The sequence below is a fragment of the Chiloscyllium plagiosum genome, unplaced genomic scaffold, assembly GCF_037043375.1.
Source record: "Chiloscyllium plagiosum isolate Xiang-an unplaced genomic scaffold, Cpla_swu_hap1 HiC_scaffold_44, whole genome shotgun sequence".
Taxonomy (NCBI): Eukaryota; Metazoa; Chordata; class Chondrichthyes; order Orectolobiformes; family Hemiscylliidae; genus Chiloscyllium; species Chiloscyllium plagiosum.
The window spans coordinates 8,717,295-8,736,308 of record NW_028270182.1 but is presented as its reverse complement, the minus strand read 5'-3'; the positions used below and the strand labels follow the sequence as shown (position 1 = coordinate 8,736,308).

General features: G+C 49.4%; 2 protein-coding genes across 4 annotated transcripts in view; one reads left to right on the top strand and one right to left on the bottom strand.

The window, feature by feature from the left end:
- LOC122544428 (uncharacterized) overlaps window positions 1-19,014 on the bottom strand; it is a 53,258-nt gene that overhangs the window by 27,446 nt on the left and 6,798 nt on the right. The window lies entirely within an intron of this gene.
- Window positions 10,883-19,014, top strand: part of LOC122544429 (SPRY domain-containing SOCS box protein 4-like) — a 37,319-nt gene continuing 29,187 nt past the window's right edge. The window contains exons 1-2 of one of the 2 annotated variants that reach the window (XM_043683678.2): window positions 10,883-11,906; window positions 15,230-17,220. In XM_043683678.2, the coding sequence (XP_043539613.2) occupies window positions 11,213-11,906; window positions 15,230-15,357 (822 nt within the window). In that variant the 5' untranslated portion in view covers window positions 10,883-11,212 and the 3' untranslated portion in view covers window positions 15,358-17,220. Of the gene's footprint in view, window positions 11,907-15,229; window positions 17,221-19,014 lie in introns of those variants that run through there. The other variant, XM_087982691.1, reaches the window with a different exon arrangement.

Sequence of the window (19,014 nt, the reverse complement as noted above, 5' to 3'; positions counted from 1 at the left end):
AATAAGTTCCAGCCTATCCAACCTCTCTTTATAACTCAAACCTTCATACCTGGCAAAATCCTGGTAAACCTCTTCTGAACCCCTCTCCAGCTTAATAATATCCTTGCTATAATGGTGCGAACCAAAACTGGACACAGTACTCTAGAAGAGGTCTCACCAACATCCCGTACAACCTCAATGTGACATCCCAACTCCTATACTCAAAGGTCTTAGGACTGAAGACAAACACGCCAAATGCCTTTTTAACCCCTGTCTAAATGGGATGCAAACTTCAAAGAATTCTATACCTGAGCCCCCTAGGTCTCTCTGTTTGGCCCCACTAACTAAGACCCTTGTTTGTAAACTAAAAGACTTTTGCCTCTGTATCCCCCCGTTCCCATATATTTGGCAAGATGCCATTTTAATATTGTATCTGCCTCCACCACCTCCAGGCATTTACCACCCTCTGTGTAAAAAACCTGCCTCTCACATCCCCTTTAAACTTTCCCTCTTTTACCTTCAACCTAGTGATTGAGCTTTTTACCCTGGTGCAGAGGGGGGGGGGGGTGTTGTGTCTATCCACACCGACACAATTTTGTAAAGCTGTATTTCCTCCCCCCTCCCCCCCCCCCCCCCCCACCCCCGAACCTAAGCCTCTGATTCTACCCTAGTACAGCTGCTCTTGGAGTATCGCATACAGTTCTGGTTGCCGCACTATAGGAAGGTTGTGGAAGCATTGGAAAGGGTGCAATGAGATTTACCAGAATGTTGCCTGGTACAGAGGAAAGGACTCGAGGCTGCTTCCGTTAGATTGAAAAAGGTTGAGAGGTGACTTAATAGAGACATGCAAGATAATCAGAGGATTAGTTAGGGTGGACAGTGAGAGTCTTTTTCCTCAGTTGGTGATGGCCAGCACGAGAGGACATAGCTTTAAATCGAGGGGTGATATATATAGGACAGATGTCAGGAGGCACTCAGAGAGTAGCAAGGGTGTGGAACGCCCTGTCTGCAACAGTAGTATTCTCACCAACTTAAATACACATATGGATAATAATGGAAAAGTGTAGGTTAGATGGGATTCAGATTGGTTTCACAGGGGGTGTAACATTGAGGGCCGAAGGGTCTGTACAGCCCTTAGAAGATTGTGAAAGCACAGCAGGCCCGAAATCTCAGTTCCACTCTGAACCTGGGTCTTTCATTTGAAGAGAGTCAAGCTGTCTGGGGACTGAGTGGGGGACGGGGGGATGGTGGAGGGAGACAGCATCCTCCCAGTTACAATTAATTCTCCACCGCAAGGCTGTTTCTCTGTCAGTTAGATGGGCTTCAGATTGGTTTCACAGGTCAGTGCAACATTGAGGGCTGAAGGGCCTGTAATGTTCTATGTTCTAAGATTGTGAAAGCACAGCAGGCCTGAGAGCTCTGTTCTGCTCTGAACCGGGGACTTTCATTTGAAGAGATTAAAGCCGTCTGGGGACTGAGTGAGGGAGGGGGAGGGGAGGGAGACTGTAGTCTCCGAGTTACAAATGATCCTCCGCCTTAAGACTATTCCTCTGACGATAACTTGAGCCTCTGAGGTCGAAGGCATCCCCACAGTGATAATTACTGAACAAGAGATAGAGATAGCTTCCCCTCCAAACAACCAAACTGCCACACCAGCAGGCATTCAATCTTTGCCATCCCTGTGCCTGTGTGTGTTTGTGTGTTAAGTAACTTCACTCACGCAGACACACACTCACAGACACTTCCTCCTGCGCCCACCCACACAACAGGCTCCCCATCCACCCTCCACTCATTGCCACAGCATTGTTGTCGGTTCTTGGCGATCGAAGTTTATTTGCGCTCTCTGACGAGCCCAGCAGAGATGTCTTTACTCAGTGGGGTTCGGTGCAGTCTCTGATGGTCACTGGTTCAGAGGGAAGCAGTTCAGCGGCACAGATAACACTCAGCGGGCTTCACCAGGAAGCACTTACCACGAGGGCTTATGCAGAGAGAAAGGCCTTCAAGCATCCTTACACAGGATGTGACTCATCTCTTTCATCATGCGCACTGTCATAGAGACATACAGCACAGAAACAGATCCTCCCATTTAACACATCTGTACAGAAACAGTTATCCTAACCTAATCTAGTCCCATTTGCCAGCACCCGGCCCATATCCGTCCAGAGGAGAAAGTGAGGTCTGCAGATGCTGGAGATCAGAGCTGAAAATGTGTTGCTGGAAACGCGCAGCAGGTCAGGCAGCATCCAGGGAACAGGAGAATCGACGTTTCGGGCATAAGCCCTTCTTCAGGAAGCCCTTCTTCATATCCGTCCAGACCCTTCCAATTCATGTACCCATCAGATGCCTTTTAAATGCTGTAATTGTATCAGCCTCCATCACTTCCTCTGGCAGCTATTCCATACACACACCACTTTCAGCATGAAAAAGTTGCCCCTTAGGCCCCTTTTATATCTTTCCCGTCTCACCCTAAACCAATGCCCTCTAGTTCTGGACTCCCCCACTCCAGGGAAAAGACTTTGTCTATTTATCCTATCCATGCCTCTCATAATTTTATAAACCTCTATAAGGTCACCCCTCAGTCTCCAACGCTCCTATTCAACCACTCCCTGTAGCTCAAATCCTCCAACATCCTTGTAAATCTTTTCTGAACCCTTTCAAGTTTCACATCATCTTTGCGATAGGAAGGAGACCAGAATTGTATGCAATATTCCAACAGTGGCCTAACCAATGTCCTGTACAGCCACAACATGACCTCCCAACTCCTGTACTCAATGCTCTGACCAATAAAGGAAAGCATACCAAACACCTTCTTCACTATTCTATCTACCTGTGACTCCACTTTCAAGGAGTTATGAACCTGCACTCCAAGGTCTCTTTGTTCAGCAACACTCCCTAGGATGTTACCATTAAGAGTATAAGTCCTGCTAAGATTTGCTTTCCCAAAATGCAGGTCCTCACGTTTATCTGAATTAAACTCCATCTGCTACTCCCCAGTCCACTAGCTCATCTGGTCAAGATCCCATTGTAATCTGAGTTAACCTTCTTCGCTGTCCACTACACCTCCAATTTTGGTGTCATCTGCAAACATACTAACTATATCTCCTATGTTCACATCCAAATCATTTATGTCAATGACACAAAGTAGTGGACCCAGCACCGATCCTTGTGGCACTCCATTGGTCACAGGCCTCCAGTCTAAAAACAACCCTCCACCATCACCCTTCTGTCTTCGACCTTTGAGCCAGTTCTGTATCCAAATGGCTAGTTCTCTCTTTGTCCCATGAGATCTAACCTTGCTACCCAGTCTCCCATGGGAAACCCTGTTGAATGCCTTACTGAAGTCCACATAGATCATGTCTACCGCTCTCCCCTCATCAATCCTCTTTGTTACTTCGTCAAAAAACTCAATCAAGTTCATGAGACATGATTTCCCATACACAGATTTTAAAAAAGTCTGGAATCAAGAGTCTAATGAAGACCATGAATTCATTGTCGATTGTTGGAAAAACCCATTTGGTTGACTGATGTCCTTCAGGGAATGAAACTGCTATCCTTACCTGGTCTGGCCGACATGCGACTCCAGACCCACAGCAATGTGGTTGACTCAACTGCCCTCTGGGCAATAAGGGGGTGCAATAAATGCTGGGCCCAAACAGCAATAACCTTCATCCTGTTGACTCTCAACTGCCCTCTGGGTAATTAATGCTGGGCTCAAGCAGACACATGGAGAATGTACAAACTCCACACAGACAGTCACCTGAGGCTAGAATCAAACCTGAGACTCTGGTGCTGTGAGGCAGCAGTGCTAACCATTGAGCCACTGAGGAGAGTGGAGTGGATAGGTGAGAAGGAAGATCTCATGTAATACAGGGAGAACTAGCCATTTGGATACAGAACTGGCTCAAAGGTCAAAGACAGAGGGGTGGTGGAGAGTTGTTTTTCAGACTGGAGGCCTGTGACCAGTGGAATGCCACACGGATCGGTGCTGGGTCCACTACTTTCTGTCAATTACATAAACGATTTGGATGTCAACATAGGAGATATAGTTAGTAAGTTAGTAACTGGGGTGCTCCGGTTTCCTCCCACAGTCCAAAGATGTGCAGGTCAGGTGAATTGACCATGCTAAATTGTCCCATAGTGTTAAGTGCATTAGTCAGAGAGAAATGGGACTGGGTGGGTTACCCTTTGGAGGGCCGGTGTCGACTGGTTGGGCCGAAAGGCCTGTATCCACACTGTAGGGAATCTAATCTAATCTGCCACCATCATCCCCCACCTCCATCTACCTATGGCATTCCCAGCTACCTTCCCCCAATCCCAGCCTCCTCCGATTTGTCTCTCAGCCCCCTTAGCCCCACCACATTACTGATGAAGAGCTTATGCCCGAAATATCTACTCTCCTGCTCCTCGGATGCTGTGCCTTTCCAGCGCCACACTTTTCAACACACACACATCGTTAGTAGGAGATTCTTGACGGGAAATGATTTGCATCTTTTAATCGCAGTACTGAAAATGAGCCTTGTTTAAATCCATTTCTGAGTAGGGCTGTGACCACAACACAGTCACTGAGAGAGGGAGCGAGAAATACAGTCAGGGTGAAACACATACTGAGCAAAATAAAGAGAGAGAGAGAGAGAAAAACAGTAACAGGGAGTGAGAAACAAAGACTGGGAACAGAGAGGGCGCAACTGATTAAAAAGGTGAAGTAAGAAATGGAGATAGGCAGATTTGAAAATAACAGAGGCGGGGGCGTAAGAGATAGATGGCCAGATACACAGAAAGACAGATACAGAGGGGAATTCAAGTCACAGAGAGAGAGACATCACCAGAGAGACAGCAAGACAGAGAGAGTGCGATACAAGAGAGAATTCCAATCACAGAGAGGAGGGTGAGAGTGATGGAGACAGTTTGAGATACAGAGAGAGGGAGAGACAGATACAGGACAGAGAATGGAGGGATACAGCATAGAGTTCACATCCGAGAGAGAGAAAGACGGACAAGATGGGAGCCTGACCAGAGAAAGTTTGAGACAGAAGGAGGGAGTAGGAGAGTGGAAGGGAGAGATAATGCAGAACGTTTGAGACACATAGAGAGAGAGAGAAATGAGACGGAGAGAGGGAGGAAATGAGAGAGCAGGCGATAAGCTGTGAGAGAGAGCTACAGAGGGTTCAAGGTGTGGGGGCAAGAGAAGAAGAGGGAGGGAGTGAGAGAGACAGAGAGAGGGGGAAAAAATGGATATTGAGGAAGGGAGAGAGAAAGAAGGAGGGAGCAGGAGTGAAAGAGAGAGAGAGACGGAGGGAGAGAAAGCGAGAGTGAGAGGGAAGGAGGAAGTGAGAGTGACAGAGACAAAAGGAGGGGAAGAGAATGAGAGAGAGTGAGTGAGAGAGCGAGAGATAGAGAGCGAGAGAGAGAGTGAGAGATAGAGAGCGAAAGACAGCGAGAGAAAGAGAGCCAAGCCCTGGTAGCGTCATACTTGAGAGGGTGAAAAAGCTGATCAACTCTGTCACAGTCTGGGAAATGGAGCAGTATATGTTTTTTCCCTGCTTAGTTTTGCTGTTTATTGGCCTCACTGTTCAGAGTCTGGAAAGTGACTGAATAAGGCTGAGAGAGAGAGAGAGGTTCTAGCCAATAACCTGTGACGTGCTGGGCCTTGATCTTCGAGAGCAGGATTATACCGTGTCTGGGACACACAGAGTCAGGCAGCCTGCTGTGAGGGGCTGCTGGTAGCTAATGCATGAGACCAAACCATCGAGGGACTGGCCTTCCCCTGGGGAGCTGGTGCTGGGCAGTGTCACAGGCCAGGCTGTTGGGCTGTAGAGATGTTAACCACAGCACTGCTGCTGTAATGCAGCTCCCAGTCAGTCAGCACCTCAAAGCTGCTGAGCTGAGACAAGGTGATGTCTGTCTGTCAGTCCTCAGCTATAACTCTTCACCACAGTACCTGAGATGCACACACACACATATACACAGAGAGAAAGCAAGGACGGCATAGGCTGGAAATTTGGAGTCGAAAAGTGTGCTGCTGGAAAAGCACACCAGGTCAGGAAGCATTTACGAACGAGAGGGACCGTATTGTTGAAGAGGAGAGTGTGAAACAGACTGGTAAGCTAGAGGAGATACTTGTTAGGAAGGAAGATGTGTTGACATTTTGAACAACTTGAGGATTGACAAGTCCCCCGGGCCTGACAGGATATATCCTAGGATTATGTGGGAAGCGAGAGAGGAAATTGCAGTACCGTTGGCAATGATCTTTTCGTCTTCACTGTCAACGGGGGTGGTACCAGGGGACTGGAGAGTGGCGAATGTTGTGCCCCTGTTCAAAAAAGGGAATAGGGATAACCTCGGGAATTACAGGCCAGTTAGCCTTACTTTGGTGGTAGGCAAAGTAATGGAAAGGGTACTGAGGGATAGGATTTATGAGTATCTGCAAAGACACTGCTTGATTAGGGACAGCCAGCACGGATTTGTGAAGGGTAGGTCTTGCCTTACAAGTCTTATTGAATTCTTTGAGGAGGTGACCAAGCATGTGGATGAGAGTAGAGCAGTGAAAGTAGTATGCATGGATTTTAGTAAGGCATTTGTTAAGGTTCCCCATGGTAGGCTTATGCGGAAAGTCAGGAGGCATGGGATAGAGGGAAATTTGGCCAATTGGATAGTAAACTGGCTAACCGGTCGAAGTCAGAGAGTGGTGGTAGATGGCAAATATTCAGCCTGGAGCCCAGTTACAAGTGGAGTTCTGCAGGGATCAGTTCTGGGTCCCCTGCTGTTTGTAATTTTTATTAATGACTTGGATGAGAGAGTCGAAGGGTGGGTCAGTAAATTTGCAGATGATATGAAGATTGGTGGAGTTGTGGATAGTGAGGAGGGCTGTTGTCGGCTGCAAAGAGACTTAGATATGATGCAGAGCTGGGCTGAGGAGTGGCAGATGGAGATGTGAGGTTGTCCATTTTGGAAAGACAAATAAGAATGCGGAATACAGGGTTAACGGTAGGGTTCTTAGTGAGGTGGAGGAACAGAGGGATCTTGAGGTCTATGTTCATAGATCTTTGAAAGTTGCCACTCAGGTGGATAGAGCTTGTAAGAAGGCCTATGGTGTATTAGCGTTCATTAGCAGAGGGATTGAATTCAAGAGTCGTGAAGTGATGTTGCAACTGTACAGGACTTTGGTTAGGCCACATTTGGAGTACTGTGTGCAGTTCTGGTCGCCTCACTTTAGGAAAGATGTGGAAGCTTTGGAGAGGGTGCAGAGATGATTTACCAGGATGTTGCCTGGAATGGAGAATAGGTCGTACGAGGATAGGTTGAGAGTGCTAGGCCTTTTCTCGTTGGAACAGTGAAGGATAAGGGGTGACTTGATAGAGGTTTATAAGATGATCAGAGGAATAGATAGAGTAGACAGTCAGAAACTTTTTCCCCGGGTGCAACAGAGTGTTACAAGGGGACATAAATTTAAGGTGAAGGGTGGAAGGTATAGGGGAGATGTCAAGGGTGGGTTCTTTACCCAGAGAGTGGTGGGGGCATGGAATGCGCTACCTGTGGGAGTGGTCGAGTCAGAATCTTTGGTGACCTTTAAGCGGCAATTGGATAGGTACATGGATGGGTGCTTCAGCTAGGACAAATGTACGGCACAACATCGTGGGCCGAAGGGCCTGTTCTGTGCTGTATTGTTCTATGTTCTATGTTCTATGTTCTACGTTCTATCCAAGGAGCAGGAGAGTCAATGTTTCAGGCATAAGCCCTTCATCAGGAATGTTATCATGCTGTATGAATCTCTGAGGGCGGTTCTGATGAAGAGTCACCAGGCCCGAAATGTTAACTCTGCTTCCTTCCCACCAGACCGGCCAAGTTTTCTTTCCCTGTCCCATCCTATCCATTCTCTCTTCAGCCCTGGTCAATCTCCTCAACACCTTCTCTAACGGACGGTGGTTCAGTGGTTATCACTGCTGCCTCACAGTGCCAGGGACCCGGGTTCGATTCCAGCCTCAGAAGACTGTCTGTGTGGAGTTTGCACGTTCTCTCCGTGTCTGCATGGCTTTCCTCCGGGTGCTCCGGTTTCCTCCCACAATCAAAGATGTGCAAGTTAGGATGGATTGGCCGTGCTAAATTGCCCGTAGTGTTCAGGGATGTATAAGTTAGGTGCATTAGTCAGGGGTAAATGTAAAGAAATTGGGTAGGGGAATGGGTCTGGGTGGGATATTCATCAGAGGGTCGGTGTGGACTTGTTGGGCTGAAGGGCCTGTTTCCACACTTTGGGGATTCTATGATGGTGATTCTATTCTATGCAAATCCTTCCTATAGCGTGGTGACCAGAACTTCACACAGTGTTATACACAACTCTGAGGTCAGCTAGGTAGATCCCATAGAATAGAAGTCCCTGATTGGGACCTGCTAACCTGATCCAATCAGGGAGCCTTGGCTGACAGATATAAACAGGAGTGTAAAATATACGCACATAGAGTCATAAAGATGTACAGCACAGAAACAGAACCTTCGGTCCAACCCGTCCATGCCGACCAGATATCCCAACCCCCTAATCTAGTCCCAACTGCCAGCACCCGCCCAATATCCCTCCAAAACCTTCCTATTCATATACCCATCCAAATGCCTCTTAAATGTTGTAATTTTACCAGCCTTCACCACTTCCTCTGGCAGCTCATTCCACACACATGCCACCCTCTGTGTGAAAAAGTTGCCCCTTAGGTCTCTTCTAACTTGTTTGTTCTTCACTGTGTCCTATACCTGCCCACACACGACATGGGGGCTGGGGAACAATAAGAACAAAACAAAATGAAAAGCAGGAGCGTCACACATCCTGTTCACGCTGAGAGCTGACTCTGAAGGAGCTGAATCAAGGTGACCTGGAGATTAGATACTGGCCTCCGTGGAGTTATTCCAGTGACCATGAGACAAAAGCATACTCCTGAAGAAATTCACTTGCAACATTAAAAAAGAAAGAAAAAGGAAAGAAAACAATCAGGAGTGTCAGGAGCTCTGTTCACTCAAGGAGCCAGCTCTGTGCTAGCTGGATCAATGACATGTACTATACATGTGTAGCTAAAGGGTGACTTGGTGACAGGATGCCAGTCCCAGTGCAGTTATTTCATCAGCTTAACCTCAAATAAAAAGTAACTATTTAGATTAGATTACTTACAGTGTGGAAACAGGCCCTTCAGCCCAACAAGTCCACACTGACCTGCCGAAGCGCAACCCACCCAGACCCATTCCCCTATACCTAACACTACGGGCAATTTAGCATGGTCAATTCACCTAACCTGTACATGTTTTTTGGACTGTGGGAGGAAACCGGAGCAAACCCACACAGATACGGGGAGAATGTGCAAACCCCCCACAGTCAGTCGCCTGAGGCAGGAATTGAACCCAGGTCTCTGGCGCTGTGAGGCAGCAGTGTAACCACTGTGCCACCGTGCCACCCACAAAGAGATGTTGTGGAGACTCTGCGGCTGGTAGTGTTGCCGAGCGATCTAAGGCGCTGGATCCAGGTTCCAATCTCTAAGGAGGTGTGGCTTTGAATCCCACCACTGCCATTTTAGAGGTGGCACGGTGGCTCAGTGGTTGGCACTGCTGCCTCACAGAGCCGGGGACCCGGGTTCAATTCTCAGCCTTGGGTGACTGTGTGTAGTTTGCACATTCTCCCCTTTGTCTGCGTGGGTTTCCTCCGAGTGCTCCGGTTTTGTCTCACAGTCCAAAGATGTGCAGGCCAGGGGTAAATTGCCCGTCGTGTTAGATGCACTAGTCAGAGGGAAATAGGTTTGGGTGGGTTACTCTTCGGAGGGTTGGTGTGGACTGGTTGAGCTGAAGGGCCTGTTTCCACACTGTAGGGAATCTAATCTAATTTGAAACAAACACAGAGTGCTGGAGAAACTCAGCAGGTTTGGCAACAGCTGTAGGGAGAGAGATAGAGAAGAACAGTTTTGAGGCTGACCCTTCTTCAGAATTGATAGGGGTTAGAAACTTTACATGCATGTTTTTTGGAGAGATGAAGGGATGATAGTGAGGCCCAATGCAAATGACCCAGTTCTGTTAATGATGGAGAAACAGATCGAACGTGGATGTGAGTTCAAGTGTGGATGGAAGAGAATGGGTTCAATTTATTGATAGCAAACTAAACTAGACAAGACTGGGGTTGGGGGTGAGGTAGACTGGGGAACAAGCAGAATGTGAAGTTGTGGAGTTGAAGACAGTCTAAAAGGCTGTAACATGCTTAAATTTACAACACCTCCAGCTGTGTTTTGTTACAAAATGCATGTGACAATTAATAAATCAAATCAAATCAAACAGAAAATGAGGAGTTGCTCTGTGTGTCGCTTTGTGTGTGTGTCTGTCTGTCTCTCATTGAATCTCTCTATGTCTGTGTGTGTGAGTAAAGGAGAGAGTGTATGTGTGATAGTCAGAGAGAGAGAGAGTGGGTGAGTGAGAGAGTATCTGTGTGTGAGAGAGGGTGAGATGTGTGTGTATGTGTGAGAGAGTGGGATTGTGTGGACTTGTGTGTGTATGAGAGACAGAGTGAGCAAAAGAGAGAGAGAGAGGGAGAAAATGTGTATGTATATGCACATGGGAGTGTTACGTAGAACAGACTTTGTGTACGTGCATGTGTATGAGAGACAGGGTATGTGTGTCTGTGTGTGTGTGTGAGAGAGAATGTGTATATGAGAGAGTGTGTGTGTGTGTGTTGGAGAGTTTGTGTGTCTGTTTATGTATGCTTATATATGTGTGTGTGTGTGTGTGAGACTCTCTTTCTGCAAGTGTCTTTCTCTGTGTTTCTGTCTATCATTCTCTCTCTCTCTCTCTCTCTCGTTCTTGCCCTGGCCCTGGATTGTCCTAACTCTGGTATATCTGCCTCTTGCTCAACACAGGAGACCCAAGTGTCGCTGAATGACGTGGACATTTGACCATGTACTGAGTGGGAGTCAGTGACGGCAAGATGGGAACGGGAGGACTGTGTGAGATACAGCCTGTGACTGAGAGAGTGAGAGCCATTCATCAGACAATAACACACTATTCTGACTGTGCGTAAGAGGATCCGATAAAGCTGATAAAACACATATAAAAAGGTGTCACTTGTGAACGCTTTAGTAGCAGACTTTCCCTCGATGAGGAGAGCAGTGCACTTTGCAATTACATTGGAAATAGGAAGAAAATAACTTTCGATTTCAGCTTGGGTCACTCACGAGGGAAGCCAGGAGAGGGTAGAGTCTTGTGTCCCTTTGTGAGTAAAATGGGTTTGAAGTTGATCAAACCCACGAGGGAGGAGACGGAGCAGACGAATTGGAAACAGAGGCTGCAGCAGTTCAAAGACTGGCACGTGCCAACTCCTGCCAACTTAGAGCTCCTTCTGGACCTGCCCCCGGTGCCCATGGAGGTGCAGCTCTGCCACGCCTGGAGTCGCTGGGACCGCTCGCCCAACATGTGCCAGCCGGAGGGTGCCACGGTCTACAGTGGGCTGACGGTGCGCCGGAACCCGGTGCAGGACAGCACGGACTGCGCCCGGGGCAGCGTGGGTTACCGCCGCGGACTCCACGTCTGGCGGGTGCGCTGGCCCCCTGGGGAGAGGGGCAGCCACGCGGCGATAGGGGTGGGCACTGCCCACGCCCCCCTGCACCATGACAGCTACCGGGTGCTCCTGGGCGGAGGGGATGGAGAGTCCTGGGGCTGGGAGCTGGGGGCGAACCGGCTACACGGTGGGGGCAGGGATGGCCGCCGGTACCCTGAGGTGGCAGAGGAGCCGTTGCCCGTGCCCGAGAGCTTCCTGGCTGTGCTGGACTGCGACGGCGGGACCCTGAGCTTCCTGGTGGACGGCATGTACCTGGGAGTGGCCTTCGACGGGCTGAAGGGCAAGACGCTGTACCCCATGGTGAGCTGCGTCTGGGGCAATGCCAGCATCACCCTCACCTACCTGAATGGCCTGGAGAGTAAGTGAACAACAACAGCAACGAGTCACACGTGCGCTTTGGCGTAGCGCTAACATCTCTGGGCTAGGGCGCATGAGGTCAGGTCCTGCAACCAGTCCTACAGGAAGGAGACAGGCCATTCAGCCCAAACTGGTCCATGCCAACCCAAATGTCCATCCACACTAACCCCATTTCCCTGCACTTGGCCCATATCCTTTCCTATCCCTGCATTTGTACAAGTCATAGATAGAATCATAGAACCCCTACAGTGTGGAAACAGGCCCTTCAGCCCAAACTGGTCCATGCTGTCCAAAATGTCCTTTCACGGTAACCCCATTTCCCTGCACTATTCAAGTTTTTGTCCAAATGCCTTTTAAATGATGTTATTGTATCTGCCTTAACCACTTCCACTGGTAGCTCATTCCAGATGTGTACCACCCTCTGTGTAAAAACGTAACCCCTCAGGTTCCCTTTTATTCTTTCCCTTCTAACATTAAGCTGATGTCGAGAGTGTGGTGCTGGAAAAGTACAGCAGGTCAGGCAGCAACCGAGGAGCAGGAGAATTGGCGTTTCGGGCATAAACAGGAATGAGCTTCATTTCTGATGAAGGGCTTTTGCTCGAAACATCAACTCTCCTGCTCCTCGGATGCTATTCACCCTACCCATGCCCCTTCTAATTTCATAAACCTCTATAAGGTCACCCCTCAGCCTCCGAAGCTCCAAGGACATCAGCCTCAGTTTATTCAGCCTCTCACTGTTGCAACAATCCTCCAACCCTGGCAACCTCCTTGTAACTCCTTTTCAACTAGTGAGGGTGGAGAGTGAGCGAGAAGGGGGATTGTAGTGAGGGTGGGGAGTGAGGGGGAGGGGATTGTAGTGAGGGTGGGGAGAGAGGGGGAGGGGATTGTAGTGAGGGAGAGAAGAGAGGGGGAGGGGATTGTAGAGAAGGTGGGGAGTGAGGTGGTGGGGATTGTAGTGAAGGTGGGAAGTGAGGGGGTGGGGATTGTAGTGACGGTGGGGAGTGAGGGTGTGGGTATTGTTATGAGGGTGGGGAATGAGGGTGAGGGGATTGTAGTGAGAGTGGGGAGAGAGGGTGAGGGGATTGTAGTGAGGATGGGGAGTGAGGGGGTGGGGATTGTAGTGTGGGTGGGGAGTGACGGTGAGGGGATTGTAGTGAGGGTGGGGAGTGAGGGTAAAGGGATTGCAGTGAGAGTGGGGAGTGAGGGGGTGGGGATGGTAGTGAGGGTGGGAGTGAGAGTGGGGGAATGGTAGTGAGGGTGGGGAGTGTGGGGGTGGAGAAATTTAGTGAGGGTGGGAAGTGAGGGTGAGGGGATTGTAGTGAGGGTGGGGAGTGAGAGTGAGGGAATTGTAGTGAGGGTGGGGAGTGAGGGTGAGGGGATTGTAGTGAGGGTGGAGAGTGAGGGTGAGGGGATTGTAGTGAAGGTGGGAAGTGAGGAGGTGGGGATTGTAGTGAGGGTGGGGAGTGAGGGTGTGGGTATTGTTGTGAGGGTGGGGAGTGAGGGTGAGGGGATTGTAGTGAGGGTGGGGAGTGCGGGGGATGGGAATTGTGGTGAGTGTGGGGAGTGAGGGGATGGGGATTGTAGTGAGGGTGGGGAGTAAGAGTGAGGGGATTGTAGTGAGGGTGGGGAGTGAGGGAGTAGAGATTGTAGTGACGGTGGGGAGTGAGGGAGTGGGGATTGTAGTGTGGGTGGGGAGTGAGGGTGAGGGGATTGTAGTGAGGGTGGGGAGTGAGGGTAAGGGGATTGTAGTGAGAGTGGAGAGTGAGGGGGTGGGGATGGTAGTGAGGGTGGGAGTGAGAGTGGGGGAATGGTAGTGAGGGTGGGGAGTGTGGGGGTGGGGAAATTTAGTGAGGGTGGGAAGTGAGGGTGAGGGGATTGTACTGAGGGTGGGGAGTGAGAGTGAGGGAATTGTAGCGAGGGTGGGGAGTGAGGGGGAGGGGATGGTAGTGAGGGTGGGGAGTGAGGGTGAGGGGATTGTAGTGAGGATGGGGAGTGAGAGTGAGGGAATTGTAGCGAGGGTGGGGAGTGAGGGGGAGGGGATTGTAGAGAGGGTGGGGATTGAGGGTGAAGGGATTGTAGTGAGGGTGGGGAATGAATGGGTGGAGATTGTAGTGAGGGTGTATGGATTGTAGTGAGTGTGTGGAGTGAGCATGAGGGGATTGTAGTGAGGGTGGGGAGTGAGGGTGAGGGGATTGTAGTGAGGATGGGGAGTGAGGGAGTGGGGATTGTAGTGTGGGTGGGGAGTGAGGGTGAGGGGATTGTAGTGAGGGTGGGGAGTGAGGGTAAGGGGATTGTAGTGAGAGTGGAGAGTGAGGGGGTGGGGATGGTAGTGAGGGTGGGAGTGAGAGTGGGGGAATGATAGTGAGGGTGGGGAGTGTGGGGGTGGGGAAATTTAGTGAGGGTGGGAAGTGAGGGTGAGGGGATTGTACTGAGGGTGGGGAGTGAGAGTGAGGGAATTGTAGCGAGGGTGGGGAGTGAGGGGGAGGGGATGGTAGTGAGGGTGGGGAGTGAGGGTGAGGGGATTGTAGTGAGGATGGGGAGTGAGAGTGAGGGAATTGTAGCGAGGGTGGGGAGTGAGGGGGTGGGGATTGTGGTGAGGGTGGGGATTGAGGGTGAAGGGATTGTAGTGAGGGTGGGGAATGAATGGGTGGAGATTGTAGTGAGGGTGTATGGATTGTAGTGAGTGTGTGGAGTGAGCATGAGGGGATTGTAGTGAGGGTGGGGAGTGTGGGGGTGGAGATTGTAGTGAGGGTGGGGAGTGAGGGGACTGGGGATTGTAGTGAGGGTGGGTAGTGAGGGTGAGGGGATTGTAGTGAGGGTGGAGATTGTACTGAGGGTGGGGAGTGAGGGTGAGGGGATTGTAGTGAGAGTGGGGAGTGAGGGTGAGGGGATTGCAGTGAGGGTGGGGATTGTACTGAGGGTGGGGAGTGAGGGTGAGGGGATTGTAGTGAGAGTGGGGAGTGAGGGTGAGGGGATTGCAGTGAGGGTGGGGATTGTACTGAGGGTGGGGAGTGAGGGTGAGGGGATTGTAGTGAGGGTGGGGAGTGAGGTTGAGGGGTTTGTACTGAGGGTTGGAAGTGAGGGTGAGGGGATTGCAGTGAGACTGGGGAGTGTGGGTGAGGGGATTGCAGTGAGGGTGGGGGTTGAGGGGATTGTACTGAGGGTGGAGGATTGTACTGAGGGTGGGGAGTGAGGGTGAGGGGATTGTACTGAGGGTGGGGAGAGAGGGTGAGGGGATTGCAGTGAGGGTGGAGGACTGTTGTGTTGGATATTTGGAACGAGCTCTTCCTGAGAACTGTTCCCTTTCTCCCTCCCTCAATCCAGGACAGCCGCTCCGTCTGGCTGATCTTTCCCGGCAGAGAATCCGGCAGTCGCTTGGACAGGACCGGATCTCGGAGGTTGCTTCGTTACCTCTGCCTCCCATCCTCCAAACCTATCTCCGACATTCCTGAAAGTGGGAAGAGAGGACGGACAGAGAAAGACACAGAATTGTCAGCTGGAACTCAGCTTGTTAGTTATGTCAAATAAACCTTCGTCTTATACCTCCCCAGGCCCAGGTTGGGTCTGGACTTTGACGGGTTTTTAAGAAATTCTTGGATCCCGGCCATCGTGAGGGGAGAGTAACTGCGGCCATTCCTCCCTGTTGCTCAACGATAGCCCATTGTGGACTCTTTCTATCCCTCAATTTTCTTAAACTGAGTTCACAATCCCTCATTGACCAGCAGCCTATGCATACACAACACCAGCTCTCTTGCTCTCTCTCTGTTTCTGAGGTGCACTTTCTGTCTTTCACTTTCATCCCCACCCCGATCCCCTCTCTCTCGGTCTTTCCCACTCGTGGGTTCTGTCCCTTCCATTTTCTGCGTGTTACTATCTTTGTATCATTGTCTTCTCTCACACACACATGCAGTCTGCGTTTCTCTCTCACACACATGCAGTCTGCGTTTCTCTCACACACACATACAGTCTGCGTTTCTCTCACACACACATGCAGTCTGCGTTTCTCTCACACACACATGCAGTCTGCGTTTCTCTCTCACACACATGCAGTCTGCGTTTCTCTCACACACACATGCAGTCTGCGTTTCTCTCACACACACATACAGTCTGCGTTTCTCTCACACACACATGCAGTCTGCGTTTCTCACACACACATGCAGTCTGCGTTTCTCTCACACACACATACAGTCTGCGTTTCTCACACACACATGCAGTCTGCGTTTCTCTCACACACACATGCAGTCTGCGTTTCTCTTACACACATGCAGTCTGCGTTTCTCTCACACACACATGCAGTCTGCGTTTCTCTTACACACACATGCAGTCTGCGTTTCTCTCTCACACACATGCAGTCTGCGTTTCTCACACACATGCAGTCTGCGTTTCTCTCACACACATGCAGTCTGCGTTTCTCTCTCACACACATACAGTCTGTCTCTCTCTTTATTACATTCTGTCTGTCTCTCGCTCACACACACACACACACATTGCCTCCCTTTCTATCTCTCCCACCTGTATCTCTCATACAGTCTACATATCTTTCTCTTTATCTCACATTCTGACTGCTTTTCTCTCTCACTCACACACATTCTGCCTGTCTTTCTCTCTCTCCCAGTCTCTCACGCACGTTCTGTCTTTCTCTCTCCCACATCCTGTCTCTCTCTCCCACACTGCCTCTCTCACACACGTTGTCTTTCTCTCTCTCTCCCACATCCTGTCTCTCTCATACACATTCTGTCTTTCTCTCTCACACACACCACATTCTGTCTTTATCTCTCTCTCTCCCACATCCTGTCTCTCTCTCACACACATTGCCTCCCTTTCTCTCTATCTCTCCCACATTCTGTCTGTCTCTCTCTCTCTCACCACACTATCTGCCTTTCTTTATCCTCTCTCACCCATCCTGTCTGCCTCTCTATCCCTTCTCTGATCTCACTCTGTCTATCTTTCACATGGTGGTCACATTCCCTTGATTTATGAGCGCTTTGGGAGAGGCGGGGAATGGTAGAGAATGGGGCCCTGCTTTGCAGAGGGGAAACCGAACAGGAAAGTTGTCTGCAGCTTTGGAGACTGAGAGCCAATGACTCACTGGGGTCACTACATCCAGGCGATTGCACCATCTGCTGCCGGTCCAGGAGGACTCAGCATAGCAACAGCCCTCTGATTGGTCAGTTCTCCGTAGGAACGCTCTCCCCAGATCTTTTTTTTTATTTGTGGAAAGAGCAGATTATACTCCAAAACCCAACAAACTCGAGCAGCGACCAACACTGTGCACTTGTGCAATCATTAAAGAATCGAAAGGATGATGGAATGAACCCGGTTCATTTTGTGATTTGATTGCCCATACAAAACTGTGTTCTCCTAAACTATGCTTTACACAATGTTACTCAATGTCTCTGCTTGGTCTTTTGGGTGTGTGGATCTTAAAGGGGGTAACGTTTAAACTGTGCAAGTTAAGGGTCAGTTTTTTTTTTACCGCTCTGTGTTAAAATTATCAGTAACCATGATGTGGAGGCAGGTGCCTGTGTTGGTCCGGTCTGGACAAACTCAGAAGTTACATTGACACCAGGTTAGAGTCCACCAGCTTTATTTGAAACTACCAACTTTCCGAGCTAATAAAGGAGCAATGCTCAGAGCGTTTGTGACTTCAAATAAACCTGTTGGACTATAACCTTGTGTCTGGTGACTTCTGACAAAGTTACCAGTGTTTGGGTAAACAGAGTTGTTTTGGCTGTTTGCTGTAGGAACCTGGGACAGTTTGCTCTCATACTGGTTGAGGTACAAAGGTGAGGGCTGCTCTGTCCTTAGAAAGAGAGATGGCTGGTGATGAGATTAACCTGAGGGTCAGGCGAGGAGCGGGGTTGAGAAAGAAAGTCCTTCGTGGTGGTCTCAGCCTGTGTTGGGAATCGAAACTTAACTTGTTTGTCAGGGGCAAATTGGAATTGTTGGTTGCATCAGATTTGTGGTGACTCTGGGATTAGAGGATCTACCTCTATGAGTTGTGTCAAAGTTTTGGGGGATCGTTGGCTGGGTTATTTAGGAACAAGGACGACATAAGATTGGGATGCAATTAGTGTAAGTCCAAAAGCATAAAAAGGATATTGTCTCAAGATCTTGCATCAATAAATAGTGGCACAGGGAGCTGCTAAAAGAGATATCTCTATAGGTTAAAGAGATATTTCTGATCAACAGATGAGAGATCACAGAGCCAAGTCATAGAAGCATAAAGCGCGGAAACAAATCCTTAGGTCTAACCAGGCCATAATCCCAAACTAAATTAGTCCCACCTGCCTGCTCCTGGCCAATATCCCTCCAAACCTTTCCTATTCATGGACTTAGCCAAATGTCTTTTAAACTTTGTAACTGTACCCTCATCTACCACTTCCTCAGGAGGTTCATACCACACATGATCTACTCTCTGTAAAATGTTGCTCCTCATGTCTGCGTGGGTTTATTCTGGGTGCTCCAGTTTCTTCCCACAATCCAAAGATGTGCAGGTTAGGGTGAATTGGCCATGCTAAATTGCCTCCTAGTGTTCAGGGATGTGTAGTTTAGGTGCATTAGTCAGGGGTAAATGCAGGGGAATGGGTCAAGGTGGGTTACTCTCCGGAGGGTCAATGTGGACTTGTTGGGCCAAAGGGCCTGTTTCCACACTGTAGGTAATCTAATCTAATCTAATCCTATTGCTCCTCTAACCTTAAAAATATGTCCCCTAGTCTTGAAATCCACCACCCTAGGGAAAAGACAGCTGCTATTCGCCTTAGCTATACACCTCAGAGCTTATAATCCTCAATAAACTCACCCCTCAACCTCCTACCCTCCGATGAACAAAGTCCCAGCCTATCCAGAGTATTTTTAAAACTCAAACCCTTGGGAAACAAAGACACCTGTCATTCATCTTATCTATACCCCTCGTAATTTTATAAATGTTTTCATGGAGTGAGGGTGGTTGGAAAATCCCATCAGGTTCACTGATTTCCTTCAGGCAAGGAAACTTGCAGCTTTACCTGCTCTGGCCTACATGTGACTCCAGACCCACAGCCAATGTGGCTGGCTCTTAACTGCCCCCTTGGCAATTAGGGATGGGTAATAAATGCTGGCCAAGCAAG